Raw genomic sequence first — 17,099 nt, 5'->3', positions numbered from 1 at the left:
ACTAATACCAGATCTTGTTTTCTCATGGGTTACGATTATAAATACAATACAATAGAGAATATGTTCAAAATAATCAAAAAGCAAAATTATGGAGTAAGGAAAATTTTTAAGGCAGGCAGTGTTAGGAGTGTTGGGCTTTTGAATTTATTGTTCTATTTGTTTGGGCAATTTTATAATTTTCTTCCAACAGCAATCATCATGCAAATATAAAGTATGAAAGGATAAGAAAATATACAAATTTGACAGAAGAATGTAGCAGGTGCTAAGAATTTGGCTAGTATGAGAATTGAATGATGTGTCATGGATCCAAACTGCTTATGAAGAGTGTTAAGTAAAAACAAGGTTCAGGAGAGGACAGCCTAGAAGTATAACAGATTGGAGTTCCCACTTATATCAAAGAAGAGATTTACTAAGAATAATTAAGCGAAACAGCTGAAAGTTGAATATGTTGCATTGAAAAAATGGAATTCATAAGTTACTGATTCACAGGAAAAGTATGTAAAAGTCTAGGATATGACAAGGACAGCAGGTGCTGCAAGGGTAAAAAAAAATGAAAGTTATTTATCAAAGCTGCAGAATTCAAATGAAAGGCCAGGATGAAGAGTATGATGATGATGATTATCAAGATAAATAAGATAACCAAGAGAGGACTATAGCTGCCAAAATCTTTACTATATCAAGGAGACTAGTATAAATTTTATTTTAAAGTGATCAGAACATCTGTATGTGAACAAATTTTAAAATTATTCAATTTTATTGTGCTACAAATATTTTTATGTAAATGAGTACAAAATGAAAACATGAATCCCAACATTTATTTTGGAAACTTGATTACTAGAAGGATTTATCTAGTCCCTGAATGTGTGTGTTCCTATTAATATCCAAGAAAATATCATGAAAATGCAGTTAAGAGAATATAATCCATAGGCAATATTTAGGTGGAGGTGGTTACAGAGGCTTCTTAGAATGTACTATGCCTGAGTTGAGTTTTGAGGAGTAGCAACCCTTGACCAAAGTAAGAACGGAAGGTAGAAAGTTGCCATTTGGAAAGCAAAACAGGCAAAAGCTAGAATTATCAAATATCATGGTACACATGGAAACTCTAAGAAGTTCACTGTCCGAAATGGGATTATTCAGAAGACAAGGGATAAGGCAAAGGTTAACAATGAATAATTCAATGATTAACGAAGAAACTTTATGCCCCAAAAATGTAGTCTGAACACTTATAAAATGTATTTATACAGTCGATAAAAAGTTCATAGACTGATGACTTTTTGACAGCAAATTAGATGACCCAGGAATTCTTTCCTTTTCTCTTCAGGCAGACAATAAAGGATGTTTCACACAACTGGTAAAAACTAAAGTGTTTCAACTGAGACAAAGGGGCTATGACATGAGAATACAAGTAGAAGCCACAATCAGAGAGGAAGCAACAGGTTTGCATTCTTTTTAAATTATTTATTAATTCAATCAACATTTACCCAGCTTCCATTCCATTTAAAATATTTTATAGTTTCAGCATATTATGAAGAAAACATGGGCCCCTCAAGGCATTAAAAATTTTAAATAATATGTTTATATTTATGTGTATGATCATAAAATTCCTACAAGAATTATAAAACTAAGGGCCAAATGAATATGAAAAGAAATAATTAATTCTGATGTAAATCCAGAAGAAAGCTTTATAATATAAACTAGCATTTGAAATTATTTGAATAGGATGTCTAATATTTTGAAAGATTGGTGATGGTCAGGGAAACATGAAAAATGAAGAAAAAATGGGTTCATTTTCAGAAGAACCCATTCATTTTCAGAAGAATCTGAAAATGTAGGTTGGTGCTAAGCTGGAGAGGAAAGTAAATCATATACTGAAGAGTTTAGAAGTCATTCTGAAAATTATTAGTTATCAGATAGGTTTGAAGACATGGGTTAAAAATTGATATTTTAAAAACATAATTCTATCAGTTACAGAGAAGATAAGGTAAATGAAAACTGTGTTGCAATGTAATATACCAGAAACTGATTCAATAACGATGAACCCAGATTTTAGTTCTTTTGGATAAATAAATAGCAAGGAGTGGGATAACCATCACATGGTGGTTCCAGTTCTAGTCTTTGAGAAATCTCCACACTGTTTCTCAAAGTGGTGAAGCTGATTTGCAGTTTCACTAACAATGCATGAGTAGATTCCAAATATGGAGAAAAGGAAATGCCATTAACCAATATAGAATACATGTAAGAGCTGGGATGTGGCTCAGTGGTAGAGTGCTTTCCTAGCATGTGTGAGGCACTGGATTGAATTCTTGGCACCACATATAAATAAACAAAATAAAGTTTTTGACAACTAAAAAATTTTTTTAAGGAATACATGTAAAAGAACTATTGTGATGAAAATGTCAAATTGAAATCTATAATATTAAGTTGAAGTGGATACGTTGTGCCAATAATAATTTTAATCTTTATAAAGAGAGCCATCAGAACAGGGGTAAGAAATATAAATCTGAAGCCACACCTTCTGTATCCATATCCTGAAAGTGAGTGCAGTACTTTCTGAAAGTGAGCTCATTTAGCATTGCTAAATTTAAGCTACATACAGGACAAAGAGGATCCCAAGAAGAAAAACAACTGCATTAGTAGATTATACAATAGTATAAAATAAAATCATAAGACCTAGGGGTAGAGAAGAATAAAACTGTAGAATTTCTTAAAAGCCTTGGGAAAGATGACATATCACAAGGGTACTGCTATATGAAGTACTACCAACAGTTCACCTATGATGAATCTGAGATGAGGAATCTATATGGGGTCAAGACATGGACCACTTAGACTTTGATAACATGATGACTTAGATGATAAAAAAAGGCACACTGAATGGAAGAGTACCAGGTATTGGATATACTTTGGACAAGCCATGCAATGAAAAGGAAAGTCTTTCTGGGAAAATATTTGTGATAGAAATATAAGCATATGTTAAGGCCAATGTGAATGTGAACGATCTAATTGTAAGTACAAAGTTGAAAAGAAAAGCAAGGATATGAGAGAGACAGAAACAAAGTTGGAGCGAGATCACAGAGAAGATGAGAACTTAAAAACAGGTGGAACAAGTAGGCTACTTTCAAAACCAGAATTGGGGATTGTGGATGGTAACTATGTTTTATATGAAAATGAAGCTAACATCAAATTGCTTCTCAAATAGCTTCTATAGTGTATGTCTGAGAAATTCTGGAATAAATAAGAGAATATGGATGGTGTTTTGTTATGATGAAGTGAAGATACAGTGGAACTAGAAGGCGAATTTGGAATACATAGAACTGTTCAACTTCACTTTTTTTTTCTTTTTTAGGATTAGAATTAACTGGTTATGGATCAAGTGCAATCACAAATACCTTGAGCAAACTGAAATTTACTAAAGTGAATTCACATTACCGACCTGGACTTCCTTTTCAGGGACAGGTAAAATTATCTTTTCAATATATATTAATTTCAGACATGAGGCTTTTAATAAAACAAATTTTAAAATTAAAAAATCAATATTTATAAGAAAAATAAAATTAAGAAAAAAAATTATGGCAAATAAATTTGAAAAGCAAATAGCACAAAATGCAGGAAAACAAAGCATGATTTTATTAATTAAATTTCAAACATAACTCTAATGCATTTTTTGTGTAATTCTCTTTGATTGGCTTTTTGTAAGTAATAATTTTTTTTAAATCTAATTTTCCATAGGAAGAATAAAAAGGTAATTGTGTCAATCACTTTTTACTATGACAAAATACTTGACATAATTAGCTTACAAAGAGAAAATGTTTATTTTGGCTCACAGTTTTAGAAGTCTCAGTGCATGATTGATTGGCCCCATTGCTTCAGAGCTTGTGGTGAGGAAGTACATGATGGGAACATATAGCAGAGAGAAACTGCTCCTCTCATGGCCAGAGGGAAAGATGGGGAGAGAAGTAGGGGAAGGAGAGAAAAAGAAAAATATGCTGGAGTGCCAAATTCTCCTTCAGGGATGTACCTCCAATTTTCTAAGTACCTCCCACTAGCCACCCCCATCAACAAAGGTTCCACAACTTCCCAATAGTAACACCCAGGAGACAAAACCTGTAACTATAGGCATTTGAGTGATATTTAACACCCAAACTATAGCAATAATCTTTCATCTAGATAATTTTTTTATTACTAATATTTTTTAAAAGTTTTTTTGAGTTTCAAAGTTCAATATCAATAATGTCAACAATGGTAAATTTTAGGATGGATATCCCAATTCAATATACTATTAATTTTCTTTTATATAAGATATGTAAGTTTCCTGAGTATTTTAAAAGTTGCTTTTGAACTAACTTATCTTTCAATTGACAGCTTATAGCCAATTTCCTCATTTTATATTTTGAATTTTATGTTTGAATTTGTGATTTGACATTTTCTTCTTTCATTCCAGTATTTCATCCATCAAATGGGAAAGAAATTAGGAACTATATAGATATAGTCTGGCCAGGCCATTTCAGATAGAGAGAAGATGATGAGAAAACTTGAAGGATGAGAATGACCTGGCCAGAAATAGGAGAGTGGCCTATGCCCAAGGTGTGAAATAGTTTCAGGAACAAAGAACTGCAAGGTAGACAGTGTGACTGCTGCTGAAATAAAAGGTGTGACAGAATTCACCAAATAGTTGTAGGGAAGCCACATCAAATCTTTGAGAGCCTTTAAGGATATGGCAGGAATTTCAGATTGAGAAGTGACTGAAGGTTTTTAGGTACTCACCATGATCAGGTAAGTTCATGCTGTATAGAGAATGATTTGGAGCAAAGGGGAAGCAGCAAGAGGGCAGAGTGCAGACTACATAGAAAGCTATTAGAAACCAGACTGAAAAACACTGAAGCTGGAAAAAATTGGGGAAGGTAACTTCATGGTTCCACTTTCAAATAGTCTCAAATAGAAATATCCTAATAGAAATATTAACAAGATTTTAAGATCGATTTCACAGCTGGTGTTCTATAACCAATAGTATTGCATTTATAAAAAATAGTAAATTTTAATTGTCTCACTATGAAACATAATAAGAAAATAAGGTGATCTACATTACATTATATCTCAGAAATATATACAGATATTGCTTTTCAATTAAGATGATAATAAAATAAGCTACATTAAGATTTTCAAAAACCACAAGAATAAAGAAATATTAAAAATAAATATCAGAGTTTAGAGCTCAGGAAACATATCTTGATTTCAGACTCTAAGATCTTTGGTAAAAGGTAGGAAGTGACCAACAAGTGAACACCTGCACAGGTCAAAGAGTAGAAGATGTCACTCCTTCATGACATATAACTACTACTTTCATATTTCTAGGTTCTTCTAGTTGATGACAAGAATCAGCCAATCCCCAATCAAAATATAACTTCCAGTGTGAACAGCTTTGTTTCCAGTTTTACTACGGATGAGCATGGTTTGGCCAACATTTCCTTCAACACCATGAACTTCACAACGGCTTCCATTGTCGTCACCGTGAGTGAAAATGGGCATCTGGGACAGAAAGACAGATCAGTAGTACTACATAGTTCAAGGATGTATGAGAAGCATGTGAACTCTAGGAATAAAAGAAAAGGTGACAAAGAATAACATAAATTAAGCAATGTGGAGCCCTAAATTATACAAAAAAATTCTCTGCCAGAAAACTTTCACTCTTACACGGACTCTTCACCACATGGTCTAGTGGCAGGTGCCATTGGATAGATCATCTTGATGTTTCCTTGAAATTTTTAATGCTCTGTAGTTCTAATGTCCATTAGATGTTTCTTTGTTAGTTTTTTGGCATAATACTATGTTTGACTTTTACTGAATATTTAAATGCTCTGACACAATTTACAGCCATAATGTCTTAAGAAAAAGTAATTAAACTTGACTGCAAGTGAATAATATCCACTGAATGAGTTCAGCAAGCACCCAAATCACCTCAGGAGGAAGGTGGCTATGTGTTATACTGTACACTGTATTTTGGAAAGCAGCCTCTTGACATATTTAGATAGGAGAGAGAGAGAGAGCGAGAGAGTTTAACTACAAATAGACTTTTTATTTTCACATTAGGTTACTTACAAACAGAATACTAACTGCTTTGATGACTGGTGGCTCGATGAAGTTCATGAAAGAACACAGCACTCTGCAAGCCTCATGTTTTCCCCAAGCAGGAGTTATGTTCAGCTTGAACTTGTTGCTGGTACTTTGACCTGTGGGCAAACCCAAGAGATTCAGGCACAATACATCTTGAATGAACAGACCCTGAAGGATGAACAAGAGTTAACCTTCTATTATTTGGTAAGAATAAGAGTCACTGTATCTCTTTCTCAATGCATTAACTCGAAAATTGCTGGATTCCTGTCAAAGTAACAGTTTTTATGTCAATATTAATAAAGGGGGTATTGTTTTTATGCTAGAAAAGAAATTAATTCCTAAGGAGTTAGTGCCTTAATTTCTCGTTTATTTTCTGGTCTCCACTGAAACACCAGCTATACAATCATTTCCTTAATTCTATAAAAAAAGTAGAAAATTAACAAGTTACTTTCAGTTTGATCTTATATAAATTACTTAATTTCATCTGTAAAGACAAATATGTCATTTCACCTGAGTACTGGAGATAATAGCCACTTCATATAATTATTATTGAAATTAAATCATTTAGTTTCATGTCTAATACAAAGAGAATGCTGAATATATTTGTTTTCTAGAGAAAGGGGCAACAATGAGAAAACATGTATATTTTACATCCATCTTCATTATGCATTGCTCTGCATATAGTAGGTACTTAAAATATTTATTAAAATAACATAAACTTGAAATGAAATATCTAATAGAAATGATAAATATTAAATGAAAATGTAAAACATACTAAAATTTGTTATACAAAGTAGATAAAAGCACAGTTAGGAAAATATTGGAAGGTAAAGATAGTAATAAAACAAAACTTCTGATTGGAGTTGTATGACTATTTTTTTTATATATTATAAACATTTTGAAGTAAGATTAATATATACACTTTTAAACAATAATAAATAAATTTCTTTCTATCTTCAGATAAAAGCAAGAGGAAGCATCTCCAAATCAGGAATCCATGTATTGTCCATTGAAAAAGGAAATGGTAAGCATTTTCTAATTACATGTTTTGGTTCCCTCTCAATTGACCAAGTCCTGAACAATTTAGCAGGTTAGAGCTATTTTCACATTAGAGGAAACATAACATAAAAAACAAACTATCTCATAAAGCAATAGCTTCAAATTTTGTTTCTGTAGTAGAGTTAAAACAATTTATTTATTGAGTACCTACAGAGGTGAATAGGAAAAAGAAATATAACTTTAACAAAAATATGCTACATTTTGTTCAATGATAATATGTTAGTGGGTGCTTTTCCATTTTTGTCTTTGACTTCCATGAAGCCTAATGAAAAGTTTAAGTACTTAGGAAAAATAACTAGTTTGTTAACATTTTCCTAATAAAATGAATGTCTGCTTATATTTATTACATACTTACTTATATTTAACTGTTTCAGAAATATACCTTCATATGTTTTTAGTATTATTTTTTTATCAAAATTTATTTTGACCCTATTGGTTTTGCTTCTATCACAAGCTAACTTCACATTTTTGTAGATAATCTCAAAACTTATTAAAAGAAATTCTTATATAAGTGAAGACATGTAACTTGTTCATAAAGGGAGACTTACTATCAATTGTACTCAAATTGATCTTCTTCTCAAATTTCTTATTGAGGTGAAATTCACTTAAAGTTAGTCATTTTCAAGTGTGCAATTAATTTAGTGACATTTAGCACATTCACATTTTTGAGCAACCACCAAATCTACCTATTTTCAATACATTTTCATCACCCCAAAAGAAAACTCTATGCCCATCAATCTTTTAAGGACATAGGAAGGGGATAGTTTTTTTAATATTTATTTTTTAGTTGTAGTTGGACACAATACCTTTATTTTGTGTATTTATTTTTATGTGGTGCTGAGGATCAAGCCCAGGTCCTCGCACAAGCTAGGCAAGTGCTCTACCTCTGAGCCACAACGCCAGCCCAGAGGATAGTTTTTTTAAAAAGTATTTTAAGCTACAAAGACCTAAATTAGAACATTCTTGAGAGAAACAAGGTGGAAATGTTACATACGCATTAGGTGATTTACACAGGAAGCAATTACTAAGATATAAAGGTGAAATTCTTTTATAGAAATAAGAGTCTCTCAATGTCTTATATGTGATTATTTGTACCTGTATCTCTGTTGTGTTGTAAATGTCCTGAGGAAAGACTGTATTGGATTATTTGTATTGTTCTTACACACAGGACAAGACGTGCTGATTTGGATCTTAAGGATAACTAGAACTGATTGAAATTCTCTCCTTCATCCTCTCCCAAATTTCTTAAATGTTTTCATATTAGAAATAGATACATGACTAAATGTTTTTTCTTACTTAAGCAGAGAAAATAAACTATTAAACCTATATCTTTAAAACGTCATTATTTCAGCATATATTTATTAAATAACTACTATATGCACACTAGTGTGTATATATTTTCTTACTTTAGTATGTCCCAAATGTGAATAAGTAATCTGAGAACCCCTGTTTCATAAGATTGAGAAATTGTTCCTAATCTCTAATCTTGAACTTTCTTTATTCTCCAGTGACGGGGGCATTTTCCTTCTCCTTTCACGTGGAACCAGACATTGCTCCTACTGCTCAGATTCTTCTTTACACTATTTTACCTAATGGAGAAATTATTGCAGACACTCAGAAACTCGAAATTGAAAACTGTTTTGCAAACAAGGTGGGTCATTTTGTTTAGGCTTAGTCATTTCATCCTTTTCCTCTTTCTAAGTATGGAAAATAAGGAAGTAAGTAAAATACTCCCATAATGTGGTCCTAAAACTTTTCTCCAAAGAATCTCACAAGGCAGAATGACATCATACCTTGAGTGGTCTGGTGACAATAAGAATTCTCACAAGGCAGAATGACATCATACCTTGAGAGATCTGGGGACCACGAGCACAATTTTCAAAAACTCTTTTTTATCATAATAGTTATGTGGATTTCAAAATCATTCCAGTATAAACTCTTAATAGTTTTAAGTTTAAAATATTTTATTACCAAAATTTTCACCTGAAAATGATGCTTCATAAAGCTGTGTCATTTTATTGAGTCACACCTGAGCACAGGAACCAGTAGGTTATTATAAGTTTGCATTTAGCTTGACAATATAAACCAGGAGCATATGTCTGTACCCTGCTTTGAGAAACACAATCTTGGTACTCTAATAATGATTATAGCATAAAAATCTAACATAAGAATAAATAATTTTTTTATTTTTAAAGAATACAAAGCTGCAATGTGAAGCCCAATAGATAAAAAATAAGCTTTATCTCAGTAGAATTTGGTGCTTTTATCTGATTTTTACTATTCTGGCAGTATATTGTAACATTAGCAAACAGAATCTACCTACTTCAGATATCTCCTCAAAAACTGGGAGGAATCTTTTAACACACACTTTACAGAGAATAAAACAATGTGTGTTTATAACATCTGAACTTTTCTCCCATTAAAACAATACTTGCATTATTTTAAAAAATAATACACTGGGTGCCAGTGAATGTGCTAATCAACGTTAAGAATTGTTGTATGATTTTCCCATGGTGTGAAATGATTTGCTGTGTGATGTTGTGACATATAGAGTATCCCCCAAAACCTATAAACTCTCACTGAACAAAGGCCTGGGACTCACTCCCTAGGACTGCTGCATCAGGAACAGTTTTGAGTCCAGGCTCGAGCTTGCAATAAAGACTCTTGTGTGATTGCCAATAAATAAATAAATACACTGGGGCTGGGGAAATAGCTCAGCTGATAGAGAGCTTGCCTCACCTACACCTGGCCCTGGGTTCAATCCCCAGCAGCACCACCAAACAAACAAACTAAGAAAAACACACAATGGATTCTGATACATATCTTTATACATCTTCAATTCCATCTAAAGAATTCTACTAAGCCTGGACCTTTTCATATTAGAAATATAAATATAATGTCCTTGGAGTCTAGTGCCTCTTCCTTTTGGGATTTTGGTTTGCTTTCTGTCAAGTGAGGGGAGATGCCTGCTCAAGCTTCATGGCTTTCACTATTAACACTGCTCAAGCTTCATGGCTTTCACTATTAACAAGTGGAGAGTGAGTTGTTCGATCCTGGAAGGGCCCTGCTATGCCACAGATATCAGCCCACTTTACTCATAACAGTGGAGCAGTGCTCTTTCTGGTGAGTTGGTGTTCCCATCACAGTGGGGAATCAGAGAGGTTTTCAAAAATATAATCAATAGAACATCGATTTTCTTCTCAGAGTTCAAACTAAACAATGTTTCTCAATCTGCCAAATCTGCAACAATTTCTGTGTAACACCATGAAACTTTCCCACAGAAACAAAAGCCCATGGAGATTATATTTCTCTTCATATAAAATACCACAAAACATGAGAAGAGTAGATCAATTGAAGGTATAAATCAATTTAGACAGCCTGTCAGGATGATGAATAAACAGTGGACTGAGAACATGAGGAAATACCTCAGGTTTGACTGAGACATGAATTCCTTCAAATCAAATATAATTTAAATATATATTTTCAATCTTTGTTGGGACAGAGAAAACTATTTTTATTTTGAAAACACCTTCCCTTTAAAACAACAAATTTGGTGCACACATTGAATATGTAATGGATTTTATTATTTGTTATTCTCTACTGGATATAATTATCCATTAAGGAAAACACTGATTAACACAGCTAGATAAGGACTCCTTCAAAACATGCTATAAAGTTTTTTTGGCTTTCAAATTGTTAAAAGATTTTATATTTTATCACATTTCCATTTATTGGTCAACAGTATTTTCAGTTGATTACAATTCCAAACAACCTTCTTGTTCATTTGTTGTGTATATTCATAAATTTATTTTAATGAACTTAAATTTTCTAAAACTAAAAACACTTAAAATGAAAATTTCCAAAAGCATTGTTTGGATCCAAATATATTGAATTAGAGATATAAATATGTCTACATTTTGAGGATATATAATTAGTGATTTATTTTTCATGCATGCTATATGATGCATGATTCCAAACTGCTAAGTTAGCAGACCACATAGCAGGATTCTTGTAGTTAAATTCAGTAAGTTAAATGTTATTTAGCTAAACATACTAACCTTTCACTTCAATTCAAATAAATTTCCAGTTCAAGAATTTAGAAAAGCCAGAAGCGGTGGTGTACGCCTATAATTACAGCAGCTTAGGAGGCTAAGACAGGAGAATTGCAAGTTCAAAGCCAGCCTCAGTAACTTAGCAAGGCCCTAAGCAATTCAGTGAGGTCATTTCTCTAAGTAAAATATTAAAAAGGGCTTGGGATGTGGCTCAGAGGTAAAGCACCCCTGGGTTCATTCCCTGGTACCAAAAAAAGAAAAAATGTAGGAAGTTATCTGATATTACTACTTTAAATTCAAATGTAACTCAGGTATTGCTTAAGAAATATCTGCATAATAGAAGAAACTAAAAGATTCACTTGTCAATTAATTTCTACTGGCTAAAGTGAAATCAAATCTGTAAAAAAAAAATCTGCATCATTTCCCATTATTCTGTTGTTATTGATCTTTATTCACAGGTGTTTGAATTCCCTAAAACACTTAGGATATGTATGTATTAGATGTTTAACCTATTTTATTCCATTGTCCTATCTGTGGATAATCTATATAAAACTTAAATTGAGCAATAAATATACCACTTATGGTAACTTTGAAATAATAATATTTTACTATTTATTATTTTTGCAGAATTTAAAACTTAGAATATCATGAGTTATTTTTTAAATGACCCAATAAACACCCAACCATGATTATCAGTAGTACCCTGCTTTAAGATTTCATGTGGCTAAGATATCCAGCTGGAAGAGAATTCAGTTGACCAATTAAAATGTTGAATGTGATTTTTCACAGAATCTTACAAAGCACACACATTCATCACAATACACTGCACAGAAATAGGGCAGCCACTTACACTTAGCATACGTGTTTTCAATCCCAGTCCAGGATTCAAATTCTATGTGATCCAAGCCAACTTATATTTCCCCAGTTATATAAAGAATAGGAAACCTAAGTTTAAACATCCAAGGATGTGTAATTGGTGGTTCCTGGGAAAATTCATCTCTTATGTCTGCTCTAAGAAGGAAAGAGAGAAAGAAAAGGTCAAAAGACTCATCTTGGCCTGGAGTAAGAGAGATGTGAGACTGTAATATTTACAAAAGTTGCTGCTATGACCATATCCTCTTTACAGGTAAATTTGAGTTTCTCATCAGTCCAGGGCTTGCCAGCCTCAGACAGTCACCTGAAGGTCAAAGCCACGCCCTTCTCCCTCTGCGCCCTCAGGGCTGTAGACCAGAGTGTGCTGTTAATGAAACCTGAAGCTGAGCTTTCACCTCAGTCGGTGAGTACCACTTCAGACTTGGGTTTAACAAAATGCTCACATGGCAAGACTATTTTTGGACCTTGTAACTGCAAAGGACAAGTTTTTCTGAGTTATAGGCATGATGTAATTCCACAGCAATCAGTGAACCAAGCACTTTACTTGTATCATCTCATTTCATTCTATTATATACTCTTTGACAGAGCAATCTTGTTTGCCACCACATTTCCCATGACTAGCACAGTTTCTTAAGTATAAGAGGAGCTTAACCCATTTGTCATAAGTGAATAGATGAACAATAATTTCAAGTAGGTATTATCATATTACTTTATGGCTGAACAAAATATACCTAGTCCATATTAAATGATTATAGAGAAAGCATGCTAAAACTGTGTTTCAGAGGTGAAATTTACAACAAATTGGTTGCAATGCAGCTTCCTAACACACTGCATTTAAGTTGTTATGTGAAGTGCCAGGTTTTAAGTTTTTACTGAAATCAAGACTTTACTGATTTTAAGAGTAGGTGAAAGAGAGTTCCTGTCCAAATTTATTTTTAAAAATGTCTCTTATAAATACAAATGACCAAGAAATATATGAAAAAATATCCAACATCTATCAGAATCAGGGAAATGCAAATCAAAACTACACTGAGGTTTCATCTCCAATTAGAATGCCAATCTTCAAGGATGCAAATCATAATGAATACTGGTGAGAATATGGGGGAAAAGGTACACTCATACATTGTTGGTGGGAGAGCAAATTAGTTTATAGCCACTTTGGAAAGAAGTGTGGGTATTCCTCAAAGATCTGGAATGGAGCTACCTTATGACCCAGATATCCCACTCCTGGGTATTTATCCAAAAGAACTAAAATGAGCATACTAGTGATACAGGCACATCCAGTACAACTCAAAATAGCCAAATTATGGGACCAGCCCAGATGTCCCAACAACAAAAGAATGGATGAAGAAAATGTGAGACACACACACACACACACACACAATGGACTTTTACTCAGCCATAATGAAGAATGAAATTATGGCATTTGTTGGTGATTTGATGGAACTGGAGGACATCATACCAAGGAGAGGTCTTGGATAGGCAGAATAAATATTGTCAAAATGGCCAAACTAACAAAATATTATAAAGATTTAATGCAATTCTGATAAAAATTTCAATGACATTCTTCATAGAACTAGAAAAAGCAATCATGAAGTTCATTTGGAAAAATTAAAAATCCAGAATAGCCAAAGCAATGAAATTAAACCCTTATCTCTCACAGTGTACAAAACTCAATTCAAATTCAAACAGACCAGAGACCTTGCACATAATAGAAGAAAAAGTAGGCCCAAATCTTCACCGTGTTGGCTTAAAACCTGACTTCCTTAACATCAAGAAGTAAAAGCGAGAATAAATGGGATGGATTCAAACTAAAAAGCTTCTTCTTGGCAAAAGAAACAATAATGTGAAGAGAGAACCTACAGAATGGGAGAAAATCTTTATCACATGCACCTCTGATAGAGCATTAGACTCTGTGTTCTTGATAATATAGGCTTAGCAACATTAAACAAAACCCATAACTTTTGAAATACCATGTTGAATATTGTCACATTAAATATAAACAAAATAAGAATTTTCACATTATTCTCCCAATTTCACAGGTCTATAAGTTGCTACCAGAAAAGAGTGTTGTTGGCACTGGATACAGAGGTCCACCAAATGCAAATGGTGAAAAATGCATCCATGCAAAAGACATAATTCTCAATGAAATGGTATACACACCAAAGCAGCTACTACATAATGATGATGTTTACAGAATTTTTGAGGTAATTCTTTTTCCACAAAATAAAACCTAAGTTGCTTTGTCTCTATTAAGGTGGAGAATCAATAGAATTCTAAGCTATAGGATTTGGTCTTCCACAAACTCTAACAAAACAATGACAAAAGAGAAAAATATTGGAATGTCAAAGGCATAGGAAACTTTGTACAGATTTTCATACGTGAATTTCTCTGTTACCTTAAACAGCAAGTGATTTATTTTTATAGCCAAAATCCTTAATTAAATTGATTTTCATGGTGAGTTCCATCATCATATTCCCCTTTCAATAATTCTTAGAGATTCTAATGTGTGAATAGTTTATTGAAGCCATCATACAAGTCGTTAGGACAATAAATCCTTGTTAAATAAATAATGACTGAATGTATAAAGTGCAGTACTTTAACTCTTACCTTTAAGGTAGTAACATTTCAGGCAAACAGAAAGCAGCCATTTTCTTAAGAAAGATTTAACAATATTTGCGTTAACGTCAACCTGTTTGAAAAATGTATAATTTTAACTATTCTTTAGTAGAGTTACAAAAGAAGAGTTTAACTAGGTTGTGAAATTAAATCTAAATCATACCACCATCAAAAAAGAAACACAAATTTTTTTATACCTTGAGGAAAACACACATCATTCTTCTGACAGAGGTCAGCAGCTAAGCTGAAAGAAACTTAAATCTCTCTTCTTAAGCCTCTAAATTCATAGTTTAATTTAAATAAATTTAAATTTAAATAAACACACTTTATTTTTATTAACTAGCTGTTCAGTCTTTAAACCTTTATGTCTGACTCTTTCTATCCCATATCCAACTGCCACTGACAACTATGCCCCAGGGTCATATGGCTCCCCAGGTACTCTGAGATGAGACAGTAAGTAGAGTTTATCAGTGATGAATATTGAAGGTAAAAGGTGGGGACAGGGAGACTCCAGGAATCAGACTATTGTGACATGTGTGCTTTGAATGCAGATATTCCATATAGTTAAAAACTGGGAAAGAAAAGAGGGAAGGAAAAATCCCCAAAGGAACCAATCGAGTATACTTATTCAGGGAAAGGAATATCTTTGAATAAACAAAATCTATTAAATTGTGGAGAAAAATCTCTAGTATGCAATCCCACAATTTCAAATGACAAAATCACACTTTCTACAGGGAAATCATTAAGATTTATCTAGTTGGCTATACATATAGGGATGCAGATCTTTAGTGAAGAAATAGGAGGGAAGAAAACATCTAAGACTGAAATCTATAGTTACCTGGTTACAAAAATAAATAATTCCAGAGGTATCACAGTGTAACAGACAATATTTTAAAATAGGAATCATGGGAATCAGAAATGGGTTTGAATCTCAATCCCATTATTTGGTAGGTAAACTTCATGTTCTGTGACTCCATTGCATAATTATAAGTAGATGTCCTCTTTATTGTGCAGAATTTTCATAATGATCCTATTAATTCTGTATTAAACAATAGTGAAAGTGCAATTCAAATTTAATAAATTAATGTCATTCTCAAGTTTAAACTTCCTCTATTCTTTAACAAGCTAATCTCTCTTTCAGTCTATAGGATTAAATATTTTTACCAATTCAAAAATCCATAAGACACATTTTTGCCAACCTCCTCATCGTTTTCCACCAGTAGCTATGGCCTATGAAGTAGGTAAGGTTGTACTTTATTTGCCTGCTAAAGCAAAAGAAAAATTATACTTTACTGGAGTGGGTTGGGATAAATAATTCTTCATCTAAGTATTGACTCTGATAACTCTGCATCAACTTTTTTGGCAAGCTATCCACAAGTAACATCTTTTCCCTATATAGGACTTTAAATAAATTATTGTTCTTCTCTTACCCCCCCTCTCTCTGATGTCAAAATTGGCTATTTTTGTGTGTGAGCCTTCAGTACTTTTGCTATTTCAGATCCTCTTTATTCATTGTAGATTCAATACCTGAATTAGTCAGGATAAGATCTATTACATTGCAATAACAAATTCACCCCTGTATCAAAATGGCTAAGCACCTAGCCATTTATTTTATTTTATTTTTATTCACACAAAAGCTACTTGTGAGTCCACTAGCTCTCTAGGATTCTCTTTCTATCAAATAAAATCAGGGATAACCAGTTTGCTTTCATCTGGTAACACTACCCCCTCCAGTGGACCTTTCAAAGTCACAGTCATGGTAAAGGAGCAGATTGGTGTGTGACTTTTATGATCAGAAGTGAAAATAGCAAATATCACTTCTGCCTATATTCCTTCCGTGACTACAAGGGAAGCTGATAAATGGGAAGGATCACGTGGATATCAACTACGGCATGTCTTTTTATGAAAGTTGAATAACATAGAATAATTCAACTTTTGACAAACGTTCTATTGTTCTCTATGTATTTTTTCAAGATACCTAGAAATAAGGAAAAGTTAAAAGGATCCTGAATATTTTTTCCTACTGTTACCAGACATTCAGAGATCTCTCTCTGGAAGCTTGAACGTCTATTAATCTTATTCTCTAGTAAAAAAAAATGAGTGTGGTAATATAAAGACTTTTTTTAAAAAGAATAAACACCAAAAAAACATATTCAAATATAAGTAAAATTACTATATTAGACAGGGGTCTAAAACCTCTTGGGAAGACAAGGGTCAAAGATCTAGTTATAAACAAAGAAGTGAATAAGACAATTTCCTCAACAAGAAGAAAATCCTGTATAGTGAATAAGTATTATTGTTTTCTTAGAACAAAGGGACAATTTAATATCTCCCCTTTATTTGCTATGATAAATATGACTTTGAAATACCACAAATTCATGTGACCTT

The 17,099-nt window shown here is 32.9% G+C and overlaps 1 protein-coding gene across 1 annotated transcript in view; it reads left to right on the top strand.

Annotated features, from left to right (window-relative positions):
* The window catches only part of LOC143396691 (pregnancy zone protein-like), a 43,159-nt gene that overhangs the window by 7,296 nt on the left and 18,764 nt on the right, over nt 1-17,099 (top strand). Inside the window, exons 9-17 of the mRNA XM_076852639.1 lie at nt 1,322-1,436; nt 3,344-3,453; nt 5,350-5,505; nt 6,085-6,312; nt 7,069-7,132; nt 8,676-8,818; nt 12,346-12,495; nt 14,135-14,299; nt 15,853-15,952. Of these exons, the coding sequence (XP_076708754.1) occupies nt 1,322-1,436; nt 3,344-3,453; nt 5,350-5,505; nt 6,085-6,312; nt 7,069-7,132; nt 8,676-8,818; nt 12,346-12,495; nt 14,135-14,299; nt 15,853-15,952 (1,231 nt within the window). The remainder of the gene's footprint in view (nt 1-1,321; nt 1,437-3,343; nt 3,454-5,349; nt 5,506-6,084; nt 6,313-7,068; nt 7,133-8,675; nt 8,819-12,345; nt 12,496-14,134; nt 14,300-15,852; nt 15,953-17,099) is intronic.

Source organism: Callospermophilus lateralis, chromosome 4 (genome assembly GCF_048772815.1).
Source record: "Callospermophilus lateralis isolate mCalLat2 chromosome 4, mCalLat2.hap1, whole genome shotgun sequence".
Classification (NCBI taxonomy): domain Eukaryota; kingdom Metazoa; phylum Chordata; class Mammalia; order Rodentia; family Sciuridae; genus Callospermophilus; species Callospermophilus lateralis.
The sequence above is the reverse complement of the archived record's forward strand: the minus strand, read 5'-3'. Positions and strand labels throughout refer to the sequence as shown.